The 21,887-nt window shown below is 37.9% G+C and overlaps 2 protein-coding genes across 4 annotated transcripts in view; both read left to right on the top strand.

Annotated features, from left to right (window-relative positions):
* The window catches only part of dip2cb (disco-interacting protein 2 homolog Cb), a 39,689-nt gene extending 35,202 nt beyond the window's left edge, over window positions 1–4,487 (top strand). For both annotated transcript variants that reach the window (XM_079818834.1, XM_079818833.1), the window contains 6 exons: window positions 448–509; window positions 1,276–1,333; window positions 1,414–1,488; window positions 1,578–1,752; window positions 1,898–2,021; window positions 3,279–4,487. In XM_079818834.1, the coding sequence (XP_079674960.1) occupies window positions 448–509; window positions 1,276–1,333; window positions 1,414–1,488; window positions 1,578–1,752; window positions 1,898–2,021; window positions 3,279–3,531 (747 nt within the window). In that variant the 3' untranslated portion in view covers window positions 3,532–4,487. The remainder of the gene's footprint in view (window positions 1–447; window positions 510–1,275; window positions 1,334–1,413; window positions 1,489–1,577; window positions 1,753–1,897; window positions 2,022–3,278) is intronic.
* A 460-nt stretch (window positions 4,488–4,947) lies between these two features.
* Window positions 4,948–21,887, top strand: part of esyt2a (extended synaptotagmin-like protein 2a) — a 57,213-nt gene continuing 40,273 nt past the window's right edge. The window contains exon 1 of one of the 2 annotated variants that reach the window (XM_079818856.1): window positions 4,948–5,732. In XM_079818856.1, the coding sequence (XP_079674982.1) occupies window positions 5,346–5,732 (387 nt within the window). In that variant the 5' untranslated portion in view covers window positions 4,948–5,345. The remainder of the gene's footprint in view (window positions 5,733–21,887) is intronic. The other variant, XM_079818855.1, reaches the window with a different exon arrangement.

Genomic DNA, 21,887 nt, shown 5'->3' with positions numbered 1-21,887 from the left:
GATTCAGTTATAAAGGGTGCAAAAAACATTTCTGCCTTTGGACAACACCTGATTAGGTTCAGGGTGGCTCACAAAAGATGTATAAATCCAAATATATTTTGCCACCTTGCACACTGGAATAGGAGTTTTCCATCTAGATGATGGATGCCAACAGTTTAACTTGTTTGGCATTAGATGTTTTTTATCATAGTTACGTTAATGGAAATGTATCATTTTTGGACTAAACTACTATAGGACTGTATATAGGAAATACTATAGAAAAATATTTCACCTTTCAACTAATCTACCTCTACCTTCCTTCTTTTGCTGATTGATTGAATCCTGTCCATGCACTATACATTTGTACACTTTGTTCACTTTTAATGCAAGTCACCTTGACCATCTTCTGGCCGACAATTAAGTATGTTTGACTGTATTTTATAGAAGGCGATTTGTGTGTTTGTGCAGGGAACATCAGGACCTGATCCCACAACTGTCTATGTGGACATGAGAGCACTGAGACATGACAGGCAAGACACACACGCACACGTGCACACATGCGCGCACACATGCGCACATACACACACACACACACACACATACATACATATTAGGTATTTCATTATTGTAATTCTTACAAAAATGCTACAAAAGGGACGAAATTAGGACAGTACCATTCAAAAGGTAAGGGGGGGGGGGTTCAACAAATGGTCAAATGTTAATTTGAAAATGTTAATTGTCAGGCTCAGAAGATGAAACTAAATATAATATTATATGTATTAGGGCTGTCAAACGATTAATTGTGATGAATTGCATCCAAATTAAAAGTTTGTGTTTACCTATGTGTGTGTGTGTGTGTACTGTGTATAATTATTATGTATATTATATTGTATTATGTATGTTTTTATGTATTATGTATATTTGAATACACGGGCATACATGTATATATTTAAGAAATATTGCGTGTATGTATGTATGTATGTATGTATGTATGTATGTATGTATGTATGTATGTATGTATGTATGTATGTATGTGTGTGTGTGTGTGTGTATATATATATATATATATATATAAGAATTTTTAAAAAATATTTATATATAATCTAAATTATAATTTAGATTATATATAAATATTTTTAAAAAAATTCTTAAGAATATACACGCATGTGTGTGTATTTATATATACATAATAATTATACACCGTACACACACAACACAAACTTTTATTATGTATTTTATATATATATATATATATATATTCAGGAATAATTTCTGAAATCATTCATGTGTTTGCAGGGTGAGACTGGTTGAAAGAGGATCTCCACATAGTTTAGCTCTCATGGAATCTGGGAAGGTTAGTAAGACCGTTAAATGTTTCTTTATTTGTTTCCTTAAATTAAATGTAAACCACATTAAATAAATTTTTTTTAACAGATTTTACCTGGTGTACGCATCATCATCGCTAACCCAGAGACGAAGGGACCAATCGGAGACTCTCATTTAGGGGAGGTTAGACCAGTAGCACTATGTCTATCAGATAAAAGAATATCTCCTCATGACCAAACATTTCACTTGTGTCTGCTTTCAAATGTGTGCAGATCTGGGTCCACAGTCCACAGAATGCCAGTGGGTACTTCACTGTGTTAGGAGAGGAAAATGTGCGTTCGGATCATTTTGGAGCCAGGTTGAGCTTTGGAGACACTCAGACTGTGTGGGCCAGAACCGGATACCTGGGGTTTCTGCGCAGGACCGACCTCACTGATGCAAGCGGAGGTGTGTGTGTGTGTGTGTACGTGTGTGTGTTCAATATATATATTTTGTCACAGATAAAGAGGGATTGTTGGTGCATTCATAAAGAGAAATATATTTGTATTGAGCAGTGAAGTTAAGAGTTTTTTTTATTTATTTGTGTGTTCAGAAAGGCACGATGCCCTCTATGTGGTGGGAGCATTAGATGAAGTCATGGAGCTGAGAGGTATGAAATACCATCCCATTGACATTGAAACGTCCATCATCAGGGCACATCGGAATATCACAGAATGGTGAGCTCACACACACACACACAGCCACATATTCACACTGAGGCCTGAAGCACACTTTATGTAAATATGCTAATTTGGGGTGGGAACTGTCATATTGTGATATGATATAGTCATTTTATATTACAGGATATTTTTGGGTTGTTAAGATTTGTTTTTATATAATATTTTGAAATATGATTACAATTTAAAACAAGTTTTTAATATATTTTAATTTATGTGATGGTAAAGCTGAATTTTCAGCATCATTACTCCAGTCTTCAGCATCACATGATCCTGCAGAATGAAATCATTCTAATACGCTGATTTGAAACTCTTATTATTATCAGTGTTGAAAACATTTGTGCTGCTTAATATTTTTGAGGAAATCGTGAATCTTTTTTAGGATTCTTTGAATAGAAAGTTCAAAAGGACAGCATTGATTTGAAGAACAAATCTTTTGTAACTTTATAAATGTCTTTACTGTTACTTTTGATCATTTTAATTCATTCTTGATTAATAAATGTATTAATTTCTTTAAAAAAAAAAAAAAATCTGGTTGACTCCAAACTTTTGAAAGATAGGGTATATATGGACGCATAGATAATTTTACTGGAACATTTTACCTAAAATATTTCATATTTTTACATAACCATGTAGTAATACCTCTTTTGATCATTTAAATAATTGAAATACTTATAAAATACATTTAATTTATACTTTTTTTTTTCATCATTTAATTTTTTATTTTATTTTACATATGTATTGCATTTTTTTATATTATATTATTATGAAATATATTGTTATATATAAAAAATGTATATTATCTTTGATGGTCACAATGAAAAACTGAACTGAAAAACAGCTGCTGCACATTAAATAACACTTGAGTTAATAACCAAAGTCTCAACACTTTAATAAATCGTAAAAAATAATTGGATGAGCCACATTCAACATTAACGTGTTTTTCCTGGCAGTAACAAGCCTCAATATTCAACGAGGCAATAGTTTCCTTTAAATGTCTGTGCCTTTAAACTAGATATGTTATTATTCAGGTAGCCATCCATAAACTTGTTTTCTCAGCAAGATTCTCTTCATAATGTTGCTGACAATACGGTAGTTGACCAGAGAGTGAAAACCAACTGCAGTGCAGATGAATGCTAATGCCTAGCGTAGTTGCATTGCACAATGAATACACATTTCAGAAAAGCAGCTACTTGTGAAATCAAGCTATTTTGCATTCATAGCGCAAGGTTGAAACTTTCTCTTTCTCTCATTCAGTGCGGTGTTCACATGGACGAATCTCTTAGTGGTGGTGGTGGAGTTGGACGGTTCTGAGCAGGAAGCTCTAGATCTGGTTCCAATGGTAACTAATGTGGTTCTAGAAGAACATTACTTGATTGTGGGTGTGGTGGTCGTTGTGGATACGGGCGTAATTCCCATCAACTCTCGTGGAGAGAAGCAACGCATGCACCTGCGAGACGGTTTCCTCGCCGACCAACTCGACCCCATATATGTGGCTTACAACATGTAGAAACACGCACACATGCGCAAAGATCTTAAAGTTAGGCTCATTCTCATGAGCACAGACACAACAAACATGATTTCCAGCACCTTCTCACTGTCAGCACTTCTGTCAGCCTGCTAACTGTAGATTGAACGCCCTCAAAATAGCAAACACACACCCGCACATCATTCACAGAGGGACTTAAAGGACTCCTGTAGCATATCTTCAAGTTCTTATTTTAAAAATTTTTTTATTGTGTTGCCCAATATTTTGCTAGTGTTGGTTTTTTTTTTTTACTTGCAAACTAAATTTAATTTAAAGAACGGGGGATTTTATATGATAAATATTGCTGTTGCCAATTAAATCCATGTTATTTATTTGTGTTTTTAAACCTGTGATCACAAATGTCATATTTGTGCTTTTACGTCATTTTCTTTGCATATATTGTTGTTTTATGCTCGTCTTTGTTGTCGTCTTTGTTGATGCACATTTTTAAAGTCGTATTAGAATATCACAGACTCATTTAGCATGTTTATCATTTTAAAGATACTAATGTCAAGTCATTTTCATAATTGTCAGTTATGTACAGAAAATTGTTCAAGTTTTGTTTTGTCTAGCTTTTGCAATATCATTTTTTTGTGATTTCATTGTTTAGGCTAACATAGGACGTTTTATCACGTATATGAACAAGATCATATCTGCACTGTGATGCGCATAAATATAGAGCTATGTGAACTAGAATTTGCATTCTAGACTCATTGCCCAGCAGCAGCTGATCTCTCCTGTTTTATGTCTATATCTAGAGAGTGAGAGAAAGTGAGGGAGGGAGGAATGGAAAGAATGACAGAATGAGGACATATGCACAATGTGTGTTTATTATATCTTTATTTATTTTTGAAGCTTTCATTACATGTAAGATACAAAAAGCACTTTGATTATGTCACTATGTCTTTTCATATGTCAATAAAATATTTTCAACTATTCTTATTGAGAAAGCATGTCTGCCTTGCAAACATTTGATGAGGATCACAATGTACATTCACTGCCATCTAGTGAACAAAAATTTAATTTCCAAACATCAGGTGATCAGGTGAGTGTTTTACTGTAATTGTATGCTGAATGGATTAATATATTCGAAAAAGGCCTTGAATAATCTGTAAATGTATTAATATTTTGTGATTTATTAGATTTGTTTTATTCAGTCTTACGAGCCAAACTGTTTTTTCTGAACTACTGCACTATCTCGGATGGGTAGATAGATAAATGGATGGAGGTGGGTAGATAGATAGATACTAAATTTATGAAGGCGTTTATATTAATCATATACTGTGAAGAGTTTCTGCATGTTAAGTTTAGTCCACAAGGTGGCGCTTCCAGACCACTCCTGCTCGCTCGTTGCGCCACCCTCATTCTGCCAGTGAGAAGCTTCCTGTCACTAACCCTGAGCAGCGGGTTTGGCCAGAGAGTGCGTGCGTTATTGCAGGATGTGGTGGTGCCGCTCACAGCTCGCGCGGTGACGATTGGGACAGAGAGACGTGGCGCGCACTTAGAGACGGGACAGCAGCTGAAAGACTCGAGCGAGTTGAAGTTCGTTGGGAAGGGCGGAAAATCACGGGCCGACGGCCGCTCCATACAAGGCAAGGTCGGGTGGGGAGCAGTTTAGGGAGCAGCGCTGATCCAATCATCAGCGGTCCTGGGAAGAGCCGGAACCGAGCGACGCGACTCGTCATTTTTATTTTTTTAAAATAAATATTCTTTCATGTTTGAGATGTTTCTCTAGAAACTCTCGTTTCTTTAGCTCTTTAGTTTTTACTTTTGTTGTTTGTTTGTGTACTTTGGAGATGAGTACGTCAGCAAACGGAGTGGAGCCCAAACCCGCGCCAGCGGTCAGTCAGAACGGACCGGGTTCTACTCCGACACCCAAAGATGTCAAAACACCCGAGCCGGTGGTACCGGACGAGGAGCCGCAGTCTTCGGTGACGGACGCCACGCAGATGGGAATTAAGTTCGCCAAGACATTCCTGCTGATCTTCCCCATCTACGTGCTGGGATATCTGGAGTTCAGTTTCAGCTGGGTCCTCATCGTCCTGGCCGCGCTGTTCTGGATCAGACGCAACCAGGGGAACCAGGGAACCAGATTCGCTCGGGTCAACCAGGCACTGGCGTTTCTGGAGCAAGAGGAGCGAGCGGTGCGTCAGACCGTCCGGAGCTCAGAGCTGCCGCCGTGGGTGAGTGAGCGACACACTGTACATTGCGTTACTCAGATCTGGTAATGATTCACATGAAGAACTTTGACACTAGGGCCAGCATTGACCTATAGCACTAATTCAGATGTGTGTGTGTGAGAGTTTGTGTGTCTGATTCTGTCAAAAGTTTGAGTATTCACCACTGACATTGCTTACATACCTGAATGAGTCACAAATCCAATCAAGATCACACATTTAATCTGAAGAAACAGAAACGCCCATCAAACATTTTGACCTGAGAAGAATCACTATTAAGGTCACTATTAATCAAAATCTTTATATTTAAAGTATTTGTTAGGTGTAGTGAAATACTGATAGTCGAGTTGAATTTGTCATTGCAAAAATCTAAATATTGGCATTATTATTAATAACGACATATTTAGGATATTACTCATTGGCCATTATAAATAAAAAGCGATCATTAAAATTAATACATAAATGCAAATATTTATACATTATATACATTGTGTGTGTGTGTGTGTGTGTGTGCATGTGTGTGTGTGTGTGTGACACACACACACACACATAGCACAATAACACAATAAAAGTGTTTATAACAAACTAAAAAACAGAAAAACTCACCGGCCAATGCTGATAATAAAAAAAAAATAGCCAAATATCTGCCAATATATCGGTCGCCAACTACTCCTCAGCAGCTTTGCCAAATCCTCCTACGGAAAATCTACAAAACCAAAAAGTAATGCGTCTAAAGTCTAATAAAGTCAGTGCCTTACAATACAAAAAATGGCCCCATCAGACTATTACAAAACAGTGTTTAATCCAAGAGACACCTTTTATTCGCTTAGCTTTATTTATAAGGGCCAATAAGTGATATCCATATTCGATTTTTCATCATTAAAGGATGTGCATTGACCGCTAATGGGCTCTCTGTGGTGGGTGCAGCTCTAATAATACATTCTGATTCTGAAATATTAAATCAGTGGCTGCATTCAAAATCATTTGTCATGCCCGGGTAGAAACATAAACTTGAATCCTTGTGGGAAATCTACAAAGCTTTAAGCACACACATGGACAAGCCAGGTGTTCGTGTCTGTTTCTTTTGGCCTATACAGACGCCCGTTGGTTCTGTTACTCTAAACAAATGAGTGCGCTGTCTAACCTCAGATCACAGGTCTGGCATATTATTTCATATCGTTAGCAGGCCTCTGTGCTGAAAGCGTCATTCAGGGACACAAAACTCCAGTGTTCACTCCATTAGCTTTAACTCACTCTCTCGGCATGGCCAGACAGGCTGTCATTGTTCTTTCTTTCGGTTTTAGGCCGATTTTAACTAACTTGAACAGGTAATTCATGAAACTCAGGTTGACTGATTGTCTGGTTGCATGGTTCATTTGATTGTGAACCTACTTCAAAGTGGATTATTGTACTATATGATCGTTTTTAAAAATGAAACACTGCACATACTCAGACGTTCAACTTTACAATCATTCGTTTGAAAGCATATTTGTTTGAGTGAAGTGATGTGTGTGTGTGTCTGTGTGTTTGTAAACAAGTACAGGTCATACATTGTTTGTGTCAGGTGACGGCCAGATATGGTGAAAGAACCTCTCCTCAGTGGGTGTGGTGCCTGCAATTATAACATTTGTTCAACGTTATTATTATGACATCACCAACACATAGTGAGTCACATGCTTGAGGAAATGTTGCTATAGTGACCTGTCAGTCAGATGAGGAGCACCACGTTCCCTCTCGGGATAGTAGTGTGTATGAGCAGATACAATAACTCTTTCCCTGGAGGGCAGATTTTATAAAGGCCGTGTTCCCATCCTATTGTGTGTCTGTGTTTGTGCATGTGTTCATAACTAACATGGAAATCATTATATCAAACATGGCGATAAAAAGCAAGTGAAGTTTAAGTCTTGAACCATGAAGTGTACACACAAGGGGTTTTGGTTTGTCCTCGCCTTTTCGTGTAACTCATTCATTATGTAAAATCTGCTTCTTTTTTACTTAATTTACTTAAAAAAGCAGTCTCAAGTTAGCCTGACGTCGTCATAATTCTAGTCAGAATATGATTATGGTGTTTCAACCGAACCAGGAAAGACCTCAATTGGATGGACCTACAACCAATCAGAGCAACGGAGCGACGCATAGTTGTCAACAGAACTCAACTGCACGCACGCTGGAATAAGTAGAAGAAGAAGATGAGTGTAAACAATCTTTGCCGTTGTTGTAAAAAGAATTTAAGGATACACGGAGTACTTACCAACACGATCATCATTTTCGAGAGAAATAGTATAAAGGTGAATGCATATACGAACAAGTTCTCCGTTTAGGATTAGAACAAATTCAACCCAAGTTGAATACCCAAATACTGTTTATCATCTGTCTATCATCGAATAAAGCCCGCATTGACAATTCGATTGGTTTCGAACAACTCCTGTTCGGGCATAGTTGCTCCACAACGGATCAAGTCCAGACTGAATTTCCTGAACTCAAATGTTGTGGGCGGGGCTAAATTCGGCTGGCATCCAGGCTAGTCTCAAGTGGTTCCACGCAATTATATTGAGTAATATTTACAAATAACAATTTAGTTATGAGCAAAAGAAATATCAAAATATCTTTGAGTAAATACAAACCATTTTAATTTATCACTGTTAAGGCCTGTTCACACCGGACGATTTTCGTGTGCGTTTAACGCCTTGTGACTAAACAAAGGGTGCCATTGTGAGTGTGCACACCGACGCACAAAACGGCAGGAGTAAAAGCATAATTTTTTTTTAAAACTCTTCGGGTTCTTTTTTTTATTTTGGCGGGGCGCGTTAAAAATTGGCCGACCAATGAGATCAGCGCTTTTGTTCACGTGCCTGGAGCTGCTGAAGTGACAGTAAAACACGACTTGGTGGCGTTCTCAAGCACAAAACGTTCTTGCCGAGCACACATTGATATGACGAAGACGTAGTAAGTAGACAAAAGAAGAAAATTAGCTGCTAGTGCTGCTTGCCAATTAGCAAAAAGTTTGTGAATGGTGTTGGCCATAGACATATCTCTCTGTCTCTCTTCTTCTTTTGTGTGACAAGCGAATGTCAGAAGCGTAAAGTGCCGCAGCACCAGCTTGTGTACCAGGAGCGCTATCTACTAATTTTGCACGTTCACTCAGCGGGTCGCCAGAGAAAATCGCTTGGGTGTGAACCCTCAAGACGCGCAGAAAAACACTGTCGATAAGCGTGCGATATTCGTCCCGGTGTGTGCTGGCCTTTTACATGTGCAGTTTACTTAAAGGGGTGGTAAACCACGATTTTACTATCCTAACTTTAGCTAGCGTGTAATGTTGCTGCTTGAGCATAAACAACATCTGCAAAGTTACAACGTTCAAAGTTTAAAGCAAAGGGAGATATTTGCTTTTAAAGAAATCAGTTTCTAAGGACTACAGCAAACGGCCAGCAGGCGACTACACACATTCCTCCAGGGTTGGTGACATCACCAGGCTCAATATTTACATAAACCCCTCCTCCGAGAATATTAAATAAGGGGGGGTGAGGCCATTTTGTATCGCGGCACTGTTGTGGTATAGTTAGGCTGGAGTGTTGTTGCCGCGATGTCAAGGAAACGCTGTTATTTTCATCAGGATTGCAGGTCTGGGGTACTTGCTTTGTTCAGCCTTCCTTGTGGGAAGGGGGTGCTTTGCAGAGTGTTTAACACACAGCATGTTATATGCACGTGTGTGTTTGAGACGGAGGGGAACAAGCGCGTGCGGGGCTCCCGCAGCACATCTAACGGAGGAAAACTTCCACAAACTTCGCAAGTTCAATGCCGGATTTGAACAACGTCAGCTGCGTGAGACAAACACTGAGACACACGCGCGCGCTGCACATTTCACGGAGGAAAACTTCCACCATTTTCGCGAGTTCAATGCAGGTATCACACAACGGTTTGTCCTGAAAGCTGGATTTACAAACAGAAGCTGTTTACGGGCCACAACCTGTAAGTCTGATTTATATTTCATCCATGTGTTTTCCTGTAATAGGTTGTAGCAAGGAAGTAAACAGATGACAATGCTATTCTGCTAACCAGTCTGTTAAATGCTCATTCATACTTAACGTTATCCGACGAACACCTAACGTTACAAACACTAATGTTAAAATCTCAACAGCGAACTTGGCATTAGTGTAAATGACTCTTTGATTAGAGCTTTTATATATTATTTATCTACAGGCATGCTAAACATGGTTCTGTGTGTGATTTGGCTAACTTGCTAGTAAAGCCAGTGCTTAGTGTTCGTTTTGGGTTAGTTCTTGCGACAGATATTTGGCTATAATCGTTCTAAAAATACAAAAGTAACCGTGCCATTCAGTAGCGATCACTATAGATCCAGTCTTTACTCTTGAGGAATGAACAGGTTCTGCTCGATCATCTTCACTAAATTGTTCTGGGTCTGATCCGGGCTCAGATTGGTATGGTTTTATTGACGCCATTGTTTCTAATACTACCAAAGCACAGTCTACCGGTAAAGGTAAGGGGCGTGACGTTTCCGACAAACGTGCACTAGGCGGTTAGCGAATCACAACACACTGGGCCAGCTAACCAATCTGAGCCCACTGCTTATTTTTGAGGGACTGGCTTCATACAACCCGGAAAGCATCAGACCGTTTTACAAGGAGGGACAGAGCAGTGTAGAATAAAGGTCAAACATATGAAAAATAATGATTTTTTATTTAAAACGAAGCATGAACACATGTTACAGTGCACCCCACAAACACAATCAAGCCTTCAAAAGAATGTGTTTTACCACCCCTTTAATAATGTTATGTTAAATGTATAACATTTTATTATGTGGGGTGAACACACTTATCGATTTAATAGCTATTTGCTCTACAAGTGTAAGTGGAAAACTATTAAATAACAACAAGCATATTTTTAGAAACAAAATGCAAATATAACTCATTGGACAAACTCAATTGAATTGAGGGTAGTAATTCCATCCAATAAATGTGTATGAGTCCCCACAGCCTAAGCACAAGCACCACTCTTCTGCATAATGGTAAACACAAAATTACAGAAACTCCTCTAAATGTGCAACATAACTGAACATTAAACACTAACATAAACTAACAACATCTTTCCCTTTACTGAAAAACACATAACACTTTAATCCCTAAATTTACTCTCCTAATTCAGTCCCTTGCAAAGCATGCTGGGAACTACAGATCCACTGCCCAGTTTGTTCGTTTTACTCAGCAATGTTAAGTTGACCGAACAAACACGCAAGTAAAGCTGACAATTCTCATATACTAGTTACATGAGTTTTTAAGTAATGTGAACAAGGATGATTTGAGTGCAACAAACAATAGTCAAAGTTCATTTTTTTTTAGTTGATCAATATTGACGTCGGCCACCAAATTGTATCTTGGAAAGCAGTACAGTTGCTGTAATTACATTTATTTTATGTAATATTTACTAAAATATTTTTTTTGAAAATGATTTAAACTTCTGTAATCTGTAAAATAATCATATTTATACTTTAGATAGCATATTTATGCTTTTAGATACTATTATACTGTAATACTAACAGTATATTTTTATTCTGTAATATTTTATTTTATACTGTAATATATTATAATGTAACAGTAATATTTTTTGCAAAAAGTAAAGAAAAATGTCTGTGAGACCTGTCTGTGTGCAGTGCACTGGGAATCATGTTTTCTCAAATAAAGACCAGACACAATGCTAATTTTACATGCAGTACACAGTTAATATGACATAATGGCCAACTGGATATAGCGCAGCATAGTTGGAAGTTGCATTTCTATTATTAAGACAGATTTGTTCATTTTAAATAAAGACAATAACCACAGACCACAGATTCTTGGTTCTCAGAAGACTGTTTTCAGCACTGTCAAAATAAAAGTCCAGCTTGTGACTAGGGATGAAACGATTACCGGTTTCACGATAAACCACGATAAAATTTAGTGACGGTTAGTAATATTGTATAAAATTTAATTATCATTAAAATCGCGTGTGATTATCACGATTGTGAAAACTCACGGTAAATCTTGTCCAGTCAGTCAGTCTGGCGCAGCGCACAGCTGTTTTTTGAATGAGAAGAAATGGCAGAAGGCAGTGACAGCTCTCGGGAGATTGTTCAGCCCTCTAAAAGGACCAAATCTGAGGCGTTGTCATTTTTTGGCTTTTACAAAAGTCCTGAGGGAAACTTAACGCCGCATTCACACGGGGCTTCGGCGTCAACGCTTGATGGAGGGCGTGGATGAAGCTTGGTGCTTGACGCGACCGTCATAGTGACAACAGCTAATCACACTTGCCGCTTGGACCACAACACAACACAAAAAAAGCGCCTTTTTTGACAGCTAGTCTGTGAGACTATTTTGTGTATGAAAACTGATCACTTTAATATTTGATTCCTCATTTGGCTGGGGGATAGCGCCTATTTGAACCACACATGATATGATATGCTGCTGTCATTCAATGATAAACAGAGTACACGGACGGAATACAAGCATGATACATTCCAGATTCTCCAACCGTCTCTGCCACCTCCTTCCAGGCCTGGTCTCTCCAGTTTGTGTCCCGGTATGTAAATAATGATTGGTAGTAAAGGACCGGGTGATTATCCACCGCAATTATTAGCTTTTCCTCCATTTTAGATCGTTCTTTACTCTTCATTCACTCTTCATTCACCGGTGTTTTAAACGAACGCGATTGGCTAGCGTCTGCTCTAGGATATTTGCATAGGGTGATCTGATTGGATGACGCCTGCGTTGGCGCTTGAAAAGTTGAGAAATCTTCAACTTTTGCCGCTTGCAACGCGAGTGAAGCGCCGCGACGGAACCCACAATTCAGTTCGGCAACGCATGACGTCACCCATTCAAAGTAAACGAGAAGCGTTGACGCCGACGCCCCGTGTGAATGCGGCGTAATCGAAGATGGTCACCCTGTCTGCAGAACATGCCAAAAGAAAGTCGCTGTAATAGGGGGAACACTTCAAAACTACGAACGCACGGCAAGTGGACTTTGACCTGAATACCAAAACTACGTCTGGGAAATAATAACGTGAAGCGAACGAACAAGTTCAGACAAGACTAGGGTGACATTTAATGGATAATCAGGGCTTGACATTAACAACCGCCATTTGCGGGTGTAAGTTAACGTTATTTCGGCTGCACACTAGCCAATCTGGCTGTTGAACTGATTATAGTCTTCTCAAAAGCCATCTGTTATAATCGCGTTGCGCATTATAACCACTTACACGTGTTTCTATTGAGTTTATGAATGCAATGTCTCATAATCAGAGGCGTTCCGATTAGCCGGAGTTTTGTTCGGAGCGCGCGCCACTCTCACTCGCTGAAATCTACACTAAAAGCAGAGATAAACATGCGATGTACGCAGGGGATTCATTCATCATACAGTGGATGACTGTTTTTGTTCTATTTCAGCAGCGAAAATAGTTTCAAACAAACACAGCAGAACTACAGCGCATCTGATATGACTGGCATAACGCTGGCGAATTTAGGGACCGTCTCTAAAGTTCAACACAACATTGGTAACATTATGCACGTTTCAAACTTCAATAGCATTTGAAGAGAATGACAGTCATAAAACTGACTGTAAAGTGATCATCTAGGTGTCAGGTATGATGCACACATTTTGATATTTAATAAAATAAACTGTCAAATTAAATGGAAATATGGATATGCATTATTTCACTAGGATACTGTTTGGGCTCTTACACAAAATATGCTAGATTTAAATGCATCATTGCTGAACACTGATGAGAATATTGCTTGAGAATATATTTACAGAGATAATATTAGAGATTATATTTACGACAAATTATTATTATTTATGCGTTATGCGTTGCTATTTACGACGGCCATTAGAAGGAAGGAAATCCCACAGAATAGAATCTTGCTTAAAAAAGTGCATAGAGCTGCTTTAGTTATTTGTTGTTTGTTGATTTTCAAATATAACACTTGTTGAAATGTTTTAAGTGTGTGCATCTGTCCTTTTTGAACACTTTCATCTCGTTTGAACAAAACCGTGATAATATTGATTACCGTAATAATTTGGGTCACTATAATCGTGATGTTAAATTTCCATACCGTTTCATCCCACTTGTGACACTTATCGGCCAATGCTGATAAAAGACAAATATCTGCCAATATATCGGTGGCCAACTATTTCTCAGCAGCTTTGCCAAATCCTCCTACTGAAAATCTAATCTACAAAACCAAAAAGTCAAGCGTCTAAAGTCTAATAAAGTCAGTGCCTTACAATACAAAAAAATGGCTCATTCAGACTATTACAAAACTGTTTAATCCAAGAGACAGCTTTTATTCGCTTAGCTTTATCGCGTCAATGTGAAAGGGGCTTTACTGTGTGTGTGACCGATAGATTTATTACAGTATGTTTGCTTTACTGTGTCTGATCAGTCACCTCGAGCTCTGTAGAGTCTTTGTTGTTTGTTTGAGACTGCTGCAAGTTTTAAATTACATTCAGAGTGTGTGTTTGTTTAGATTCTTTTTCTGTTTTAGGTGGTAATGGATGGCTCTTTTCAATGCAGACATCTTCTACATTGATTTGCAGCCACAGTCATCATCTTGTTCTTTCGGGAAACACTGTGTCCTTTAGGACAGTGTTTTTCTCTCCTCATGCAATTTCTCTTTACTGAATAAACAAGAACCCATTTAGATCAGCAGATCTCTCCATCGCCAGCCTCATTCATCTAGTCATCCGCTGTCTGTAAATTGCTGAGGGGTGTCAGTCTGTCCGTTCTCTCTCAGCAGAGATGCTCGTTTACTTCACCATTCATTAACTCAATCAAACTCTTATTGATCATGTGAGAAGAATGTAGAGCTTTGTATTTGGGTTTATATAATCCAAAAATTCTGTCATCATCTATTCACCCTCACAATAAATCAGTACATCAAATAAGGTAAATTAAACCTTGCATATGAATTAATATTCTCTTGATTTACATATACACTGTTTTCATTTATTAAAACTAGACTAAAATGCCAGACATCAAAACTAAACAAAAACAGGACAAGGTTGACTATAAGACAAAAAATAAAAGGTCCTTTGACACTGGATTAAGACTATATATAAAAATAAAAATAAATAGCTGACATTAACATTAAGTGCATCCCTACTGTTCTGTCCTCAGATTTGCAATTTTGTGGGGGGTTTTGTAGGGTATGGCAGTCTTGTGCTCTTTAAGCTCCTCTAGTAAACAAAAATAATACCATCCGATCAGTTTCTTGCATTGACTGTCTGGCATGCTGGCTGTCTGACACATGCTGCCCAGCTAAAAAAACAGCAAATGCCCTTTGACCTGTTGAGCAGTCATGCTGGCTCATCTCAGACGTGCCTGTGATACCTCACCAAATCATTAAGCAGCTCTAGCTGTCAGTCCTTCATTGAGATCACAATAAAATCTAAACCTCTGGGTGGATCATTTAGGGCAGTGGTTCTCAACTCTGGCCCTCGAGGTCCTCTTTGTTGGGGCATTTCAAACAAAAGTGAATACCTGAATCCCTTCATGAAGGGCCCTTCCACTAGTCCGTTAGATCGCGAGAGAGTTGGGGTTAACGTATAAACAAAATATTTTAAGTGGTTTTGTTTTGTTCACATTATGTCATACATTTCAAATGAAGCTTAAATAGGTTTCATTGGTAAGAAATTAGCTTAATAGTAGATAAGTTAGGTGGTGTTGTTGACTACTTACATGCAGTGTCTAAACAAGAGACAGCTAGTTTTAAAGTTGAGAGAAGAGACTGAACACAAACAAATATATATAAATAAATATATATATATATATATATATAAAATCATATTTTAGAAAATGCATTATAAAATGTATATTTGTTTACAACAATTATGCTAACAGCAATAAATAAGACATTCCTCTTGTAAGAACAGCTAATGGTCTGATGGACACCACACTGCATTTTCATGGTAACATTCTAGGTTAAGATAATGAGGAAATGTTGTCGTTGTGTTCGAATATGCCTACTTCCATAATATATAGTAGGCGAAAAAACAGTATTTGAGCCGAGTAGTATGTCCATATTCATAGTATGCATAAAACAGCAGACCAAAAGTCCCCGGATGACCTACTACTTCCGGCAAGATCCTGAAGTGTGCATTTGATGGATGTTTTTCTATCCCATAAGGCGACGGAAGAGGATTTGTGAACGGAAGTGAAGTGACGCGACTGACGTTGTAGGTCACATGATAATGACAGCGTGGCGAATGTAGTACGTCCAGATTACATACACACATTCATACTATATAGAACATACTATAACCAAATGTAGTACCTACTACATAGTATGTGTTTTTGACGCAGCAGTTGTCCTCCCTTCACCATGTGTGCTACAAACAGCTACGTATATAATTAAGCAAGTGCACTGCTTCCTACAAAGTCCTCACTTCAAGGGCATAGGGATGCTCACATTCGATTGGAATTCGCTCAGAGTTTTGCCCAACCCTAACACACCTGAACAAGCTAATCAAGGTCTTCAGGATTACTAGAAAATGATAGGAAGGTGAGATTGATCAAGGTTGCAGCTAAACAGCAGGAAAGTGGACCCATCAGCTATATAATTCTCCAGAATTGGAGAACCCCTGATTTAGGGGTCAGATGAGGTCAAATCTATCTAAATGAAGTTCTTGTTCCTGGTTCCTGGTTGCTACAGTTACTCTCAGAATTAGCGTGTTTGTTTCTCAACTGGGGAACAGGGTTGTATATGACGAAGTTGTTTGCTTGGATAGGAAATTACATTGCTTAACAGATCAGATCTTACACAGATGCACACATTCACGCCCACGCCCATAAATCCCACACACACACACACACACACACACACACACATGGTCAGCGTGTTAACATGTCTTCTCTTCATGAATCAGCTGTACATGCTTAGACTAGCTGTCTGTGCCATCCTGTCAAAACTGCACTATTGTAACTGGAAGTACTCTGTGGAAGTTTCTGCCTCAAATAAATTCTCATTTTTTACTGTGTTTAGGGATTGAGGTTTATAAAAACATGCCTTTTGATAAATAATAATAATATGAAATATATATTCACAATGTGTCTGTGAATGATACTTTGACCCCCATCAATGCTTTCTTAGCCCTTTGAAGGCAAGAGTCATGTGTGTTTGTGGCAGAGATAAGACCGATGCAGTCTGTAATATCAGATCAGATCAGATCAGTGCCGACTGCTGTCTGACAGGCTATGGGAATTAGCAGGCTAACTTTAGCTGTTGTATGCTCTCTGCGCATATAATCAGGAAATAGCACAGCTTTGAGTCATGGACTGGCTTTCTCCCTCTGGAAAATATGAGAAAGAAATGGAGCCAAAGACATGTCAGGGTTTTTCCATTTGGTTTTCCTGGCATATCTCTCACTCTGTCGCTCACATGCTTTTGTGCCACATCTTTCCATATAGGTCCTTTCTCCTTAACACAGTTTACTCCATGTTGATGAATGTAAGATGAAGAGCCAGAAAGGCACTGCGAGCAAGCAGCTGTATGCAACAAAACAAGAACACTACCATTAAAATCAAAGAAACTGCCGACAAAATAGAGATGGAAATATTTGGGGAATTTAACAGTTTTCTACTTAAAACAGAACTATTTTTGGTAACATACTGTAGTTTTTTGTTTTTGTTAAAGCATCATATATTATAACAAAACTCCCTTTTAAAAGGGTTGTGACAGGCAGTCCAGGTTTAGTTTTAGAGTTTTTATTACAATCAATGTTAAATGTTTTTTAAAGCTGCTGTTAGTAACAATTTTTTGTTAAAATTATCCAAAATAAATTTCAAAAGTGTTCAAAACTATTTCCTTACCTTAGCCGATTCACAACGGTAAGCTTGTAATAAAGTGTTATGATTTGAGTGGTACTGGTAGCTTTCCATGGGAAATTCGAGCATGGTGCGTTCGTCTTTGACGTTGTCACGTCTGTATGGAGTCCGGCTCGCATGTGAGGATGCTGCAGGTGGCGGATCATTTATAGCCTTTTCTCACAGCAGCTGGAATAATGTATTGGATTGTAATCCAGAAAGGTCCAAACGACAATCATCAATGACAACTGGAGATTCACCCAAAGTCAAAAGCAAAAGATTAGACTGTACAGAAATTGAAATCTACAGGTAACGGTAACGCTAATACACATTAAATACACAGTCACGCCAAGCTGAATAATAAATTGCACAGTTTAATGTGATATGAACGATCGTTAGATTTAATCATCGTTGGTAGCGCCAATTATTAATACTTTTTTCTCAGTTGGTCAGAACAAAAGTGGCAGACATGTTACTTACTTTGTTCAGATGACATTTTCCGGTGAAAATTCTTATTTTGGTCATGCTTCCAAGCAGGGGCGACGCTAGCAATTTTGGGCCCTATGAAAGAATAAGTGAAAAATGTAACCTATTGCAGGTAGTGTTTGGCAACGCAACTAGCGCTAACATACAGCAATTTAAGCTCAGCGTATAAACATATACCATATACTTTATAAAGAACTTGGTGAGCAATTGTTGGCCCATTTTCTCTCTCTCTGCCCTCTGTAGCCTCTCTTTTCGGTTTTGATGACCGGACTTATACTTCTTCGCCGAACTCGAAGACATCTCTAATTTGACAGTTTACTATCTGATTTCACTCAGTGACTCTAGCCTACATAGGACGGGACAGAACCATGCAGCGAATGGGGGGGGGGGGGGGTACATTTGCCGAAAATGCAGAAATAAGCTGTTATTTTGCTCCATTTGTTACGTTTTATTAGTAGTAACTATTACTGTTACTACTAATAAAACCGATCTCTGGGGGCCCCAAAAGTGTGTGGGCCCTTAGAATCGTCCTAACTTCCCCCCCCCTTAGTAGCGGTGCCCCTGCTTCCAAGACGTAGAATCTGTGGTTCCGAAGTACAGTATCCACACCGGTGTGGTAAATGAATGACAGCCACACAAACTCCTCAAAACATGAGATCATCCGCGCTGAGGAACCGATGCCAATGCGCGATGCACGTAACGATGATAATTCCACAAATATATATATCATATCATAAAAAAATATCATATATTTAAAAATGGCTTAATTTCACTTGTTAAAATAGTCATAGAAGCAGACAGGGCATTAAGAAATAAACAAACAAACAAAACTCTGTTCCAAATGAGTATCTATAGTTATTTTAATATGATTTAATTATGAATAAACTGTAACAGTTCTCATTTCTACACTGTAAAAAATATTTGTAATTTTTTTAAGAAATAAAGGGTAAAAATACCACAGTAAAAATCTGTTAATCAATTAACCGCAAGTTATCTTACCATATAGGCTAAAGTGAAAAATTGTAAATGGTTTAACATTGTGTTATAAATCATTTTACTGTTCAGTAATGTATTTTATAAAAAAAAAAAAAGGTTTAATGAAGAACCACTTCGACTGATTCAGTAAGCGAGTAAATCTTCAGAGCAATTCAAACCAATTAGTCATGACTGATACTTTAAAAGAGCTGACTCAATAAGTGTCATTCGTTTGTGATTCGGACTGCACTAGTCATTCTGTATGTTTAGTGTTGTGTCAGCATCTGTGGAAGAACGCAGATGGTCAAGAAACTGGTTATTTTTTAATTTCTTGATTTCTAATCCACAGATTTTCTAATTGCATCGATCGCTCTCTATGAGATTGCTGCTCAGTTTGCACCTTTAGTTTGCTGGTCTTCAGCAATGGAACAAAATGTTCCAGTTAAGCAGCCGCATTATGTCATTATAATATGGCCATTTAATGAGCAATGGATATGATGAGTAATCAGAATAAAACTAGTTTATTCAAGTTGTGAGCCATGGCCTAGCAGTTAGCCGTGTGATGCAGTGATTTTAAATATGGCCATTTCTCCACAATACCTTCTCACTCTAATGTTTCCATCAATAAAGAGTGGCTAAGATTTAAACATGTTTTGATAACATATTTTCATGTTGCATTTAAATGAAGCAGATTGTATCCCTCACAGCCTTATATTGTTATTTTCATCAAATTAAATATTGTGTCTAGTCTACCCTCACTAAAGTCCACTAAAAAGGTTTGTTTGAGTGAAAAACCTCAAACTAGCAAGCTATAACTGTATAAAAACCCCTCTTTTATATCAACTCATGAACCAATGCGTCTTTCCCTACACTATCTAGTTATAAAATCAACGTATCAGTCTGATAAAGAATGAAAATGTTGATTTGATTAAAGTCCCTCTGTAGTCAATACTTTAATCCCTTAAAACGCATCTTTGATCACCAAAATGGCATTTTTCCTGTTAAAAAAAATTCCTCATGTCTTAAAATAGCTTGAATTTAACTCTACACCGTTGGTTTATTTAGTAAACGCAGAGCCATGCATATGCATATTAGCCCCGCCTTCACTCACTCGCACCAGCTCAGAATACCTGATCCACTCGATCAACTTTACAGTAAACGCTGCACAATGACAAGTGAAATACTGGTTTAAATCAGCCATATATGTTTGAACCAGAAATAGAGGTGTAACGATATTCAAACCGAACTGAAAAAGCGTCATACACCACCCACGGTTCGAACCGCGATTCTCTCATGTCGAACCGAACGCGCCCCGCCCCCTGCTGCCCCAGCCTAGCTCTCATTCACCTTATGCCACAAAATATTTTTTTTCTTCCTTGACATTAGATTAAATGGTAATTAGTACACTTTTAACAACTAATAAGAGTTGTATTTTTACAAAATATTATTATAATAATATTATTTACTACGCATACACTAACTTTTCTCAAATTGCAGCATGGTGGAAGGACAAAAAGAGCCAGTTTCCCCAAAATGCTACCTTGGAGCCCCAGCAACATTGTCATTTTTGTATCTTGTTACAAAATAAAAAAGCTCTCTCACCTCAGAAAACTTTCCTGTCCTGTAAGCCGTTATACTGCACTCGTAGTAGCGCACACTCTTTGCGCTCCCTATCACGCCGTATATTATAAGCGCAAGAGAAACTACGAGCATACAACGTTACGATGTCATGAAATAAAAGTAAAGTACCAATAAATCACATAACTGGTTCGACGTGTGTGAGCTGGGACGGATTTGCATGCAGTTATGATGTGCATTCTGTTTATCAGGAGCAGTTTTCATGTTTCATTAACAGTTCATGAAGTATTGTGTATTCGCTATGGTAACTGTTGTTTTTTTAAATTTAATTTTTATGAAATAAATGTGCTTTTTTTTTTTTTTTTTTTTTTACATTATGGTAAATGATAAAATGAGTAGATTATTTCTGACTAGCCTACAGTGCAGACATTTATTTAATTTGAGTTAACTCCGGTATGCAAACTGCTCTAAAGAAAACTTGAAGCCAATGTATAAAGTTAAATTATTGCTGTTGTTATTATTAAGTTAAAACTAAAGTGAATCTAGTGTTATTATTGCTGGTGCCCTGTCATGAACCATGACTCCACAGCAAACAGAACCGAACTGAACCGTGGCTCCAAAACCATGACATGAACCAAACCGTGGCATAGGTGTATCGTTACACACCTAGAAACTGATTCAGAAGAAGTGGAAGAGTGAATTATACAGGCTTGTATACAAGTCAATGCATCAGAATGGTAGTGCGTTTTATGTATCGCTCTCTATAAAGTCTGACACATAATTCATATGATTAGCCTTTTGCTTGACTACGTTATCAAACAGCTAATAATTTGTTGATGATAATGTTACACAAAGCATGTTCCCGTTCGCCATCTCAGAGTCAGACAGCTGCCTTCTTAAAATCAGTATTCTTAGAAACGCTTTGAACAACTTCAAAAAATCAGTGGAGAAAGGCATACAGTTCATCATAGCATACATAATTCACTCGTTATATTGCTAAATGTACCCGATTTTTCATATCAACTGAAAAATATACCGGGATAACCTGACTTCTCTTGAGACTCCCTGCACGTTGACGGGATTGGTTACAACATATTTGTGATGTAGAGAAGAAGGGTGTTTCAAAGCGCGTTTTTGAGACCATCTTTAGTTTACTGCAGTTTTAAGGAAATACTCAGCAATGGTGTTGACTTATGAATTTGCACATGGTTTGTCTTAAAGCTTATTAAAAACACCACATATATATATATATATATATATATATATATATA

The sequence above is a fragment of the Gobio gobio genome (assembly GCF_949357685.1).
Source record: "Gobio gobio genome assembly, chromosome: 6".
Lineage (NCBI taxonomy): Eukaryota > Metazoa > Chordata > Actinopteri > Cypriniformes > Gobionidae > Gobio > Gobio gobio.
The sequence above is the reverse complement of the archived record's forward strand: the minus strand, read 5'-3'. Positions and strand labels throughout refer to the sequence as shown.